At 56.2% G+C, this 12,057-nt stretch overlaps 1 protein-coding gene across 1 annotated transcript; it reads right to left on the reverse strand.

Annotated features, from left to right (window-relative positions):
• Window positions 1-4,948: 4,948 nt before the first annotated feature.
• Window positions 4,949-7,402, reverse strand: LOC113995145 (folate receptor gamma-like). The gene is made up of 4 exons (XM_039387163.1): window positions 7,266-7,402; window positions 6,448-6,636; window positions 5,841-5,976; window positions 4,949-5,616 (listed from the first exon to the last, which is right to left on the reverse strand). Exons 1-4 carry the CDS (start codon window positions 7,392-7,394, stop codon window positions 5,255-5,257), a joined length of 816 nt encoding a protein of 271 aa, XP_039243097.1. The 5' UTR covers window positions 7,395-7,402; the 3' UTR covers window positions 4,949-5,254.
• Window positions 7,403-12,057: the final 4,655 nt, after the last annotated feature.

The raw sequence follows: 12,057 nt of genomic DNA on the forward strand, positions 1-12,057 counted from the left end.
ATGTCCCCTCCCTCACACAGAGAGGGGAGACTGTCTGTTCACATCCCCTCCCTCACACAGAGCAGGGAGATGGTGTCTGTTCACATCCCCTCCCTCACACAGAGCAGGGAGATGGTGTCTGTTCACATCCCCTCCCTCACACAGAGAGGGGAGACTGTCTGTTCACATCCCCTCCCTCACACAGAGCAGGGAGATGGTGTCTGTTCACATCCCCTCCCTCACACAGAGCAGGGAGCTCGGGTCTGTTCACATCCCCTCCCTCACACAGAGCAGGGAGACTGTCTGTTCATGTCCCCTCCCTCACACAGAGCAGGGAGCTCGGGTCTGTTCACATCCCCTCCCTCACACAGAGCAGGGAGACTGTCTGTTCATGTCCCCTCCCTCACACAGAGAGGGGAGCTCGGGTCTGTTCACATCCCCTCCCTCACACAGCCCCCCAGACCTGCCCTTGGCTTCCCCAGACCTGCCCTGGGCATCAGGGGCACAGGAGAGGGCTGAGGGCTGGCTGGGTGTGAGGAGGTGCTGAGCCTCCCCGGGGTCCCTGTCACCTGCAGGTTACAGAAACCCACCTGTGGTGCCTGAGAATCACCAATTCACAGGAGGGTTTGGGTTGGAAGGGACCTCAAGGATCATCTATTAGGAAAGGGTCCTTCCCCCAGAGGGTGGCTGGGCACAGGAACAGGCTCCCCAGGGCAGCAGTCACAGCACCAAGAACTCAGGGAGCGTTTGGACAGCGCTCTCAGGGCACATGGTGGGATTGTTGGGGTGTCCTGGGCAGGGCCAGGAGTCTATGATCTTTGTGGGTCCCTTGCAACTCAGGATATTCTGTGATTCTATGATCCAGGTCCATCCCTCTGCCATGGGCAGGGACACCTTCCATTTGCCCTGGCTCGCTCCAGGAAAATCCCTGATTGCACCTGGCACGAGGGAAAACAACAAATCAAACCCCGAGTGCTCGGTGTAACCGGCTCTGGCAGCTGGGCTGGGGCTGGTGCAGCACAACCAGGGGGAGAAGTTCCCTTGCTGAGATTGTGTCTGTCAGGAAACAGGCAGAGCTGGAGCAAGCAGATCCGAGGAGAAAACAGAAGAGCACTTGGACAGTCAGATCGTGGCTAAGGGAGGGGGGAGCTCTCTGAAGTATTTCTTGGGTTCAGAAATCCTTCTTCTGGCCACTTTCACTGCTGATTGTGGCTTTTTGCCTCTCCTGCCGGGTGCAAGCACATCCCCAGGTGAAGTATGGTGCCCAATGGTCAGTATGATGGGGGTGTTTATGATCCAACTTATCCCATAATTACCACAAATTCTGGGAATTAAACCCTTGTGGGGCCCCATTTGTCGCTGACCTCCGCAGCGCCCCTGACACCGGGAGCTGTGGGATCAAGGTGACTCACCCCTGGGAACAGGAGCTTCCACAGCAGTAATTATTTCATCCATCACTCGTCAGAGGGATGTGGTTTTGCTGGGGGGAGCGATGGATTCAGTGCTAGAAAATGATTCTGGATAATTTTTGCAAAAGCGAATCATTTTAATGCTGGGCCACTTTTCCCTCCAGCAAACAATCACAATTAGTGATGCATTTTTCTGAAAATTGGGGTTCTCTCAGACACCTGACCCTGCCTTTTGTGTTTTTATTTTTCAGACGAGAGATAATTTCTTTCATTAGCCCAAAGGCTGGAGCTGGGAGATAAGTCTTGTAGAAGAACATTCTTTGTATAAAATGTGTAAATAACAGCCTCTGGTGACACTTCTCTGCCACCACTCTCTGATTCATCCCTTGTGCTTTTAGGGGTCCTGGTGGCCCCACAGGGGGCTCAGGAGGGGAAACCTGGTCTGCATGGGGGGTTCTGAGGGGAAAATCTGTGTGCAGCCAGTAATCCCAGGATCCCTGGGGCTGGAAAAGCCCTCCCAGCCCATGGATCCCCCTGTGCCCCATCCCCACCTTGTCCCCAGCCCAGAGCACTGAGTGCCACGGCCAGGCCTTCCTGGGACACCTCCAGGGCTGGGCACTCCAAACCTCCCTGGGCAGCCCCTGCCAAGGCCTCACCACCCTTTCCAGCAGGAAATTCCTCCTCCTGTCCCACCTGAGCCTCCCCTGGCACAGCTGGAGGCCGTTCCCTCTCCTCCTGTCCCTTTTCCCTGGGAGCAGAGCCCGACCCCCCCCGGCTCCCCCCTCCTGTCAGGGGGTTGCAGAGCCAGAAGGTCCCCCCTGAGCCTCCTTTGCTCCAGGCTGAGCCCCCCCAGCTCCCTCAGCCCCTCCTCATATCACTGACTGTCTAATAACACCCAATATTACTGCAATAACCTCTCTCTCAGTCAGGTCCCCAGACTGAGCCTGGATGAGACTCACAGGGTGCAAATTCTGTCTTAAATCCAGGATGCTCATGAAAAACAAACAAAATCCCCCATCTTTAAGTATGTGTTTTGGGTTTTTTTAAAGCTGAGAAATCCGACCAGCCCACACAATTTGCTGACGAAAATACAGGAAAGGCAAGAGGGTTGGTGGGTCTCCCCAAGGCCCAAGTATTCATGAACACTGGAATTACACCAGGGAGGTGGAGGAACCTTCCTGTGGAAGGTGTCCCTGCCCAGGGCAGGGGGTGGAACAAGATGAACCTTTAGGTCCCTTCCAACCCAAACCCTTCTGGGACTCTGTGATTCCGGCCCCCATGTCCCTGTTAGTGAAGATCAACACACCCAGGAGCAGAAGCTGTCCTAGATGTAGATGAGGAGTCTCAAGCCACATACAGAACAAATGAAGTGTGCAGGGCAGTGGTGGAAAATAAACATCTAACGTGAAATTTTTAAAGGAAACATGAAAAGCAGGAATAGAAGGGACCCTGAGGGATCATGTGGTCCAGCTGCCCCCTTTGAAGGACAACAAATGCAACATTCCTGCACGAGTCCTGGACAGGTGTCAGAGATCCCAGTGGGGAGAAAGGTTTTTGGGACAGGGCTGAGACCAAACAGTTTCTCTTCATCTCACCTACCAGGTTCTGCCTCTCTGCTTGCAGTGCCCACTTCCAGCTCTCCCTCCTGTCCTGCTCCCCCCGTCATTTCTGTCCCAGGAATCAGCCCCAAGTGTTCCCTTTCCCTGTCCCTGCCTGGGGCAGGGCAAACCTCACCCCCCCACTGGGCTAGAAGACATTTCTGAGCCTGAGCCCTGCTCAGTCCTGGGATACCTTCGGCTTTTGCAGACAACATACTAAATTTAGAGAGATTAGATTAAATGTAACATATTAAAGTTAGAGAGGGAAAGGAAAAAGTGCTTCTCTGTTTCATGTAAGTGCAAGGAATTAGTGACCGGCTGTGACAGAGGCTGCATCATGAGAAGCATTTAAAAATAAAAACAGTGAGCCAGAAGAGCTTCTGGAAACATCTGCTTTTGATCTAAAAACTCCTGAAAATATTTGAAGTACCACAAAGCTCTGCAGCCTGGACCTGGCCTGATTGGCATTGCCCTGGTACTGCCACGGGCAGGGTGGGAGCTCCAGACAAAGGTTGTTGGGGAGACCCTCCTGCTGAGTCACGAGGGGCAGAAAGGACCCCCAGCACCCCCACAGACCCTCCAAACCTCCCTAGGACCCCCTGGCTTCCTAAACTCCTTCCCAGAGAGGAGTCTGGGTGCAGCTGCATCCAACCCCAGCCCAAGACTTGGTCAATGGTTCATGTCCAAAGGATTGTGCAGCCGTGATTGAACCTTTGTCCAACTTTGTCTCACAGGATTAAGGATGGCTAACCAGATACATGTACATAAATAAATTATTTATCATGATTATGATTAGACTCAAAGATCTCAATCAGAATTATTTACTACACAATATAGCAGCTACAACTATTTTTAAGCAATATTGGAGCAACTATAATAAAGTTAACGAACCAATTATTAAGCAGAGATTGATATCACTCACCCAGACCAACAACCATGGGCAAATCTCTTTGGCTCAGCCTCGAGGGGTGACCTTGATGGGTGTCCTTGGAAGGTACTCTAAGAAAGGGCATGTCAGAAGACCCTCCCATTAAAACTGGGTCTGGGCTTCTATAGGATAAAGCACTGGGCTGTCAGTCAGGTGTCCCTGGGCTGTGCCAGCTCAGCAGCTTTAGATGAGGTATCAGTGCTATCACCTGTGGGTTCCTCTCTCAGGTACTTCACCAGCTCTGCCACACCTGCACCTCAGGCTGGTTGAATTTTGGGATTGAGGAGTCAGGCTGGTCCAGCTTTACCCAGCCCCAAAAGCAGTGACTCTCCATCCACCACTGGCAGCTTTGCAAGCAGGGGAGTGTTCAAGGTGTTGTCCCCCACTCAGGCAGAGCCTCCTACTCTGCTCCATTCCCCCCTTCCTTTCAGAAGCTGCTGAGGTTTTGCTGGAGGTTTGTTTCTGCTTCAGAGGAAGGAAAGCCCCAAATGAGCACAGCAGCACAGAGCTGCTCCCAGGGCTGGAGCCCCTCTGCTCTGGAGCCAGGCTGGGAGAGCTGGGGGGGCTCACCTGGAGAAGGGAAGGCTCCAGGGAGAGCTGAGAGCCCCTTGCAGGGCCTAAAGGGGCTCCAGGAGAGCTGGAGAGGGACTGGGGACAAGGGGGAATGGTTTCCCAGTGCCAGAAGGCAGGGATAGGCGGGTTCTTCCCTGGGAGGGTGGGGAGGCCCTGGCCCAGGTTGCCCAGAGAAGCTGTGGCTGCCCCTGGATCCCTGGGAGTGTCCAAGGCCAGGTTGGACGGGGCTTGGAGCAACCTGGGCTGGTGGAAGGTGTCCCTGCCCATGGTAGGGGTGGCACTGGATGGGCTTTGACATCTCTTCCAAGCCAAACCATTTGTTATTTTATGACCTTTCCTACCCCCCAGGACAAGCTCCTACATTTACAGATCCCACATCCCCCACCCCCCAGACCCAACCCCTTCCTCCCCCCGGGGCACTGCCCTCTCCTCAGCAGAATTTCACATCAGTACAGCGAGGCTGGTCCAGAGCACAACTTTATTATCAACCCCACCCTTCAGGGAGTCCCAACAGCCCAAAGGACCTGACACCAGAGCTCAGCCAGCCCAGCACAGCCGTGGGGTGGGAACAGATGTGCAGGAGCTCCTACATCAGGGCAGAGATTGCTTTGCCTTTCCCAGGATGGCAAGGAAATCCCTGCCCTGGTCAGCTGGAAGCTGCTCACACTGAGCACTCACTGGGGTGTGTGGCCAGCTGGGACAGACAGACCCAAGTTAGCTGTGCCAGCTCCTCGGAGCAGTCCAGGCCATGTCCCTTTAGGAAAGAGTCACAGGGACCCCCATCCACGGGATCCCCAGCCCCTGGCTGCCTCAGGCAGCAGCACGAGGGCCAGAGGCAGCAGGACCAGGACAGACCACGGCAGAGCACACACGGCGTGGTCACTCTCAGGAGCCACGTCCTCCAGCCCAGCAGGGGAGGATCTCTTTTTCCAAGAGTAGTACTTGGCCACAGCCACGTTGGGGTTCCCCTGGGCAGGGTCAAACCACATCTGGACGCAGCGGCCGCTGCCCCGGCGTGCCGTGGTGTATCTGTACGAGTGGGACCAGATCTTCTCACACAGGTCTTTGGGCCGGGGGAAGACCTCGCTGAAGGGTCTGCACAGGGAGCCCCAGGGACAGCGGTTCCTTCCTGGGGACAGAGCACCACAGGAGGAGAGGTCAGCACGAGCACTGGGACAACCCTCCCCTGGTGTCCTTCACCAGCCCCTCGCCACACTGGGGCTGGCAGGGCTGGCTTGGCCACCTTCTAGTTGGCAGCCCTGGAATGTGAGGGTGATCTGGGGTCCTGGCAGCAGTGACACTGCCAGTGACCTGCCTGGGGGAGCGAGGAGAGGCTCCCCACAGCCCACCAACCTGTTGCCCAGTTCCAGCCCTTGTGCCAGTTCTCCTTGCAGGTGACGGCGTCCCTGCAGTCCTCCCACCACTGCTCGCAGTCCTCCCGGCACAGGGGCACGTGCAGAATCCTCTCCCGACGCCAGCTGCTGTCAGCCTGCAAGGGGACAGGACCAAGCACGCTGGGAAGGGGGCCTGAAAATCAAGGGCAGGATCTACCCCATCCCAGATCCCCCCCAGCCCTTCCCACTGGGCTCCAGAGCTGATCTCAGAAGTGTTTCAGCCCCTACAGAGATGGGCCTTGACAAAAGCTCTTCCATCAGTCAGACAGGCCTAAGCAGTGGCCAGAAAAGTCTTTGGAATCTTTCCACCCAGTAGGAAAGGTTGGGACAGCCTAGATTTTTGGAAGGAATTGTTCCCTGTGAGGGTGGGGAGGCCCTGGCACAGGTTGCCCAGAGAAGTTGTGGCTGCCCCTGGATCCCTGGAAGTGTCCAAGGCCAGGTTGGACGGGGCTTGGAGCAACCTGGGCTGGTGGAAGGTGTCCCTGCCCATGGCAGGGGTGGCACTGGATGGGCTTTAAAGTCCCTCCCAACCCAAACAGTTCCATGACTCCATGATCTGATCCTACCTGGTCAATCCAGGGCCCCAGGTTGGGGGAACACTCGTACAAACACGTGTCCTGGATGAAGTGGCGCTTGCACTTGGGTGGCATCACTCCACAGTGGTTCCAGTTGAAGTTGTACAGGTTGGATTCGTCCTTGTGGGCCTCTGAACTGGTGTTGGCTGTGCAGCAGGCATTGTCCTTCCAGGGAGAACACTGTGACAGAACAAGGGACAGGCTGTTGGGGAGGGCAGGAGCTCCAGGGGGGCAGAGGATGCTGCAGGTGCTGGTTCCCTGCAGGGCCCCAGCAAGGAGTCTTCAGCAGCCAGAGGATTTTCTGTCCTCCAGCAAACCCTTGGGCACTTTGGACTGAGGAGTTCTGGGCTGAAGCCCTGGAGGAAGAGCAGGAGGGGGAGGTCAGAGCCTCACCAGGAATTAGTCCCACCCTGAGGAACAAGAGCAAACCCCTTCTCCGGCACCCTGACTTGCTCTTAGCCCCATCTCTGCCAAGGGCCTGGGGCAGAGTAAGGAGAATCTCCAACACCAAGAGGGAGCAGAGGAGAGTCTTCCCTTCCCGTCCTTTCCCTGGCTCTGCTCTGGGGTACCCGAGCTTTGGGAAGGGGAGATGTCCTGGCAAAGAGGGGTGACACTGAGCTGGCAGCTCCTCACACCGCTGCCCCTGCCCTGGCCATTTGCTGGAAGAAGGCAGCAGACAAACGGGTCTCATACCCAGCGTGGGCTTTCTCCCTCAGGCAAGGAGCAGCCGAGCCCAAAGCAGTCCCCAGTATCTGGGGAGGTGGGTACAGGGGGCCCGGACAGCCCCACACAGCCCCCCCAGCTCATACCTGGTCGTGCAGCTTCCCCTCGGGGCCAGGCTCGCTCTTGTGGTGCTTGGCGTCCATGCAGACGTTCAGCAGCGGGGCCCTCGCCGGCAGCACCGCCCCGGCCGCCGACAGCACCGACAGCACCGGCATCACCGGCAGCACCGACAGCACCGGCAGCACCGACAGCACCGGCAGCACCGACAGCACCGGCAGCACCGACAGCACCGGCATCACCGACAGCACCGACAGCACCGACAGCACCGGCACCACCGGCACCACCCGCACCACCGGCCCCGCTGCCATGGCACGGCCAGCCCGGGCACGGGCACAGGGACAGGGACACTCGGGAGGGGCTGGGCACGGAGCTGAGGGGACAGGGAGAGCTCGGGAGGGGCTGCGGGGACAGGGACAGTTCAGGAGGGGCTGCGGGGACAGGGACAGCTCGGGAGGGGCTGCGGGGACAGGGACAGTTCAGGGGGGGCTGCGGGGACAGGGACAGTTCAGGAGGGGCTGCGGGGACAGGGACAGCTCGGGAGGGGTTGCGGGGACAGGGACAGCTCGGGACAGGGAGAGCTCGGGAGGGGCGGGGACAGGGAGAGCTCGGGAGAGGCTGCGGGGACAGGGAGAGCTCGGGCTGCGGGGACAGGGACAGCTCGGGAGAGGCTGCGGGGGCCGGGCACTCCCGGGCTGTGCCAGCGGCTCACGGCACCAAGGACACAAGCACAGCCTCCCCCCGGGCAGGGCTGCAAGGTCAGACACGTTATCAGCGGGACAGCGGCGGGAAGAACACCCTGGGAGTGCTCGACACCCCTGAGGGGAGCGGGGGTCCTGGGTGAGACCCGCTCAGAGCGGGGTCCTTTGCCACCCCACTGCTTCAGAGGGAGCTTCCAGACCCCAAACCTTCGGCACCAAGGCAGGGGTAGGTCAGGGATCCCCGGAGAGTGTTCAGGGGGGGCAGGTAAATGCACAGACACCTTGGCTGGACCATGAGCTGCAGGAGCCCCACCTTGTCTTCAGGCATATGTCAAGACAGAAAAGCTTTTTTTTTTGTTTTATCTGTGTCTGGGACTTTGGAGACCCTCTCCTGAGGGGAGGGTCCCCTCTCCAGGGGAGACCTGAATCCTAGAATCCCAGAATGGTTTGGGATGGAAGGGACCTTAAAGCTCAGTTCATTCCGCCCCCTGCCACTGGCAGGGACACCTTCCACTAGCCCAGGCTGCTCCAAGCCCTGTCCAGCCTGGCCTGACTTGAGCAACAAAAGACATTTCACACCATCATGCCTTGGGATGATGCCTCTGCCTGCCTGGGACAAATTTCATCATAATTTACTAAAAAAACCCCAAACAACCAAAAAACCCAAACAGCCGACAACAAGACCCAAACAAGCAAATTCCCTGCCATTCCTCATCAATACAGCACAAGGGTCTAAACCAAGTGCCTTTTAAGAGGGATTTTGCAAAACACAGGAGCAAGACAAAGCCGTTACAGCACTAAAATAGCACAAAAATCCCCAGAAGAAGCAGTTACAGACCTGAGGAAGCAGACACAGAAATCTGAGAACTGGAAATTACCTACCTTGTGTCATAACTACACTCATATATGTAAAACCAAGTCTCCCCTCCAAAAAAAAAAAAAAATCAACCTTACCAGCCCCGAGAGCTTCTAAACCTACTGCAACACCTTAAAAGCACTCAGCTCAGCAGCTTCCTGGGGGCAGCTTTAATAGGAAGGCTCCTGGTAGCTCTTGGGAGGAACTTCTGCCTGTGTTTAGGCAGGTTTCACTCGTGCCAGCCTTTGTTTCTACAGAGGTCAATGTTTTGTTGTTTTGTTATAACCAGCTCATCTGGCCTCTTTCCCAGGCAGAACCTCTTCCCTGGGAGACACTTGGGTGTTTGGTTCCAAAATCAGGTCTCTGCTCAGCCTCAGCCCTTCATAACAAGCCGTGTTTCCCCTACTGGCCCTACACCAGGCAGAGCCAGGCAGGGACTGACCCAGGGGTTGTAATAAACAGTGGAATAAACTCAAAAGGCAGCAAATGACATGCAGGAATAATGCTGCTGCCTCAGAAGGAAGAATAACAGCAATCCCCTACACAAACCAGAAATGCAGGTGCTGAGGGGAGCAGTGCAGCTCCCTGTAACACCTGAGCACAGTCATTGCTGCCAAAAGCTTCTCCAGAGCCCATGAAAGCCCTGACTCTCAGCATGGGCTCAGAGTCTTCCTCCTAGGGCAGCTTTTGGGGCTGTTTTGCTGTTCTCATCACTCACATTGCTGATGTTTTGGTGATGAACCACTTGCCTAGGGAGCAAATCTTCCTAAATTTCATGTGTGAGCACTTCAGGCTCTGGGAGAACCTGCTTTAGTGCTCACAGAACCCCAGGATCACTGGGGCTGGAAAAGCCCTCCCAGCTCACGGATCCCCCTGTGCCCCATCCCCACCTTGTCCCCAGCCCAGAGCACTGAGTGCCACGGCCAGGCCTTCCTGGGACACCTCCAGGGCTGGGCACTCCAAACCTCCCTGGGCAGCCCCTGCCAAGGCCTCACCACCCTTTCCAGCAGGAAATTCCTCCTCCTGTCCCACCTGAGCCTCCCCTGGCACAGCTGGAGGCCGTTCCCTCTCCTCCTGTCCCTTGTTCCCTGGCAGCAGAGCCCGACCCCCCCCGGCTCCCCCCTCCTGTCAGGTAGAAAAGCACCTCGTGCTTCTCCCCCTCACGCTGGAGCTGTCACTGAGCAGATCTTCCCCTCTCGCCTCCGACCCTTCCCTGCTCTGCTCCCTCCTCCCCCACCAGATGAGTGTTTCCCCCGAGGTGCAGGACAGGGGTGGTCTCAGATGCCCTGAGCTGTCCTGGCTCTTTCCTGCTCCTTGCCTGGGAATTTCTAATATCTGGTTTGTTTTTGGAACTGCTGATCACTGAACTGTGTTGTAACACTGTCAGAGCAGTGACAGCTTGTTCCTGAGAGATAATTTTCAGCCAGCAGCCTGTCATCCTCCATGTGCCGTGCCCCGTGCTCTCCCCAGTGCATCGCTGCCTGTTCATCTCAGCTGCTTTTGCAGTGAAATCTCCTGGTTTGTTGTTCAGTGACTCAGTCGAACCAGGTGTCACATCCCACTCCCACGTGGAAAGGAGCACCCAAGAGTCGCAGATGCCCGTGGTTAAACAAGGATGGCAAAAGCCAGAAGGGTCCAAAAAACAAAGCTCCCCAAGTTTAATTGGCCAACTCCACCCTCTGTGTGGAAATTGGGGCATTTTTCCCCCTCCTTCTAATGGTGAGAGAAACAGAAGAGTAGAAAGAAAGAGGGAAGAAGGAGAGTGTGAAAGAGAGCTTGGACAGGAGAGGAAAGGGAATCACCCGTCCTGGCTCCAGCACTGCTCTGACCAACAGGGTGTCCACGGTCCTGGGGTGTCCACGGTCCTGGGGTCCCCCCTGCCCAGGCTTTGGGGGGGCACCTTTTTGTGGGGAAGTTTCCCCCCCACCCCCGGGATCGGGTTTCTTGCTCTTTGTGTAAATGAGCACGTGCACTCTGTTCTTCTGGACCTTTCTGGGAATGGCTTGAGGGGTTTTGAGGGTCTTTTGGAGGTCTTGATCCCCCTCTCCTGGACTGACCCTCAGCTGACAGCTCGTGCCCCCTCCATGACCCCGTTCCTGCGCCGGTGCTGTCCCTTGTGTTGTGGGGTCACCGCGGACAGGAACAGGGAAGTTGGCCCCAAAAAGGTGCTGTCCCAGAAAGGTGCTGCCCCACCTTGGTACAGCCCCTTCCTGGCCACATCCTGGTGGCCACATCCTGGTCCAACTCCCTTGCTTGAGTGGCCATCGGAGTCTGAGGCACAGCAACACATGAACTCCTTCCTGCCCGGGCTGCTGCACCATGGGCTGCTGCAGATTTTTACAGCTGGTCCTGGAGGGATTTAATATTATCAGAAACTCGGTTGGCTTGATGTTTTCCTCTCCCTTTCCCAGACAAAATTTGTTGAAAAGCAGAAATCAGAGAACCACGGAAGTTTCAGGTTGGTGGGCACCTTAAAGGGCATTGCCCACCCCCATGCCCTGCCACACCTTCCACTGGCCCAGGTTGCTCCGAGTCCCATCCACCCTGGCCTTGGACACTTCCAGGGATGGGGCTCATCCGAGTGTGTGTGGATTCAGCCCTCTGTTCCATTTCCTGTGACCTTGTTCCACACAGACCCCGTGTTTGTGGCTGTGCAGATCCCCCCAGCTCTCCAAAAAGCCTCTCAGGGTGTTCCATGGGAACGAGCAGACCTCGTCCTTGCAGGGAGGGCTCAGTGCTGCTGGAGAAGGCAGATCCCACCGAGGAGGGCTGAGGGGGTCCCCACTGCCACAGGGGCCACAGGGGTTGTTATGATCAGCATCATTAACGAGCAAACAAGCAAAGGCACTGCGTGTATAAAGGCAAGAATTAATTGTTGGTGCCATTGACAACAGGCCAACACTAAAGTCAGTGTGAGTCCAGAGCCAGTTATTGCAGAAAAAAGAGCTAAATTAATATTTCTCTACAGAAAAAAAGTAGTAATAATAATAATAAATTAAGATTGTGATACACACTCTTCCCAATTTCTACCTCTTTGCTGGGGTCACCCTTTCCCTACTCCTTGGGGTCCTGAGCTTGGTGACTTCTGTTTGGTGGTGGATGATACACAGAGCCACAAAAACCTGGAGTCCTTTACAGGGAGTCATGATGTTGGTGTTTGTGGCTTCTTCTGCCTCCCTCTAGGGCCCACTTTGTGTCTGTTTTACCTTTGATAATGTGCTTCTGCACCTTGCTTTCCCCTTGCTGCTCTGCAAGCCCACATTT

This window comes from Pipra filicauda, unplaced genomic scaffold, assembly GCF_003945595.2.
Source record: "Pipra filicauda isolate LSUMZ 115617 unplaced genomic scaffold, ASM394559v2 scaffold537_size357629_pilon, whole genome shotgun sequence".
Taxonomy (NCBI): Eukaryota; Metazoa; Chordata; class Aves; order Passeriformes; family Pipridae; genus Pipra; species Pipra filicauda.

Bases quoted from the DNA above. Each gene is read 5' to 3' on its own strand.
- LOC113995145 (XM_039387163.1), bottom strand. From the start codon at position 7,394: ATGCCGGTGCTGTCGGTGCTGTCGGCGGCCGGGGCGGTGCTGCCGGCG. The intron at 5,977-6,447 runs GTAGGATCAGAT...GTCCCCTTGCAG, and splicing joins TGGGGCCCTGGATTGACCAG to GCTGACAGCAGCTGGCGTCG. The intron at 5,617-5,840 runs GTTGGTGGGCTG...CTCTGTCCCCAG, and splicing joins GGGCTGGAACTGGGCAACAG to GAAGGAACCGCTGTCCCTGG.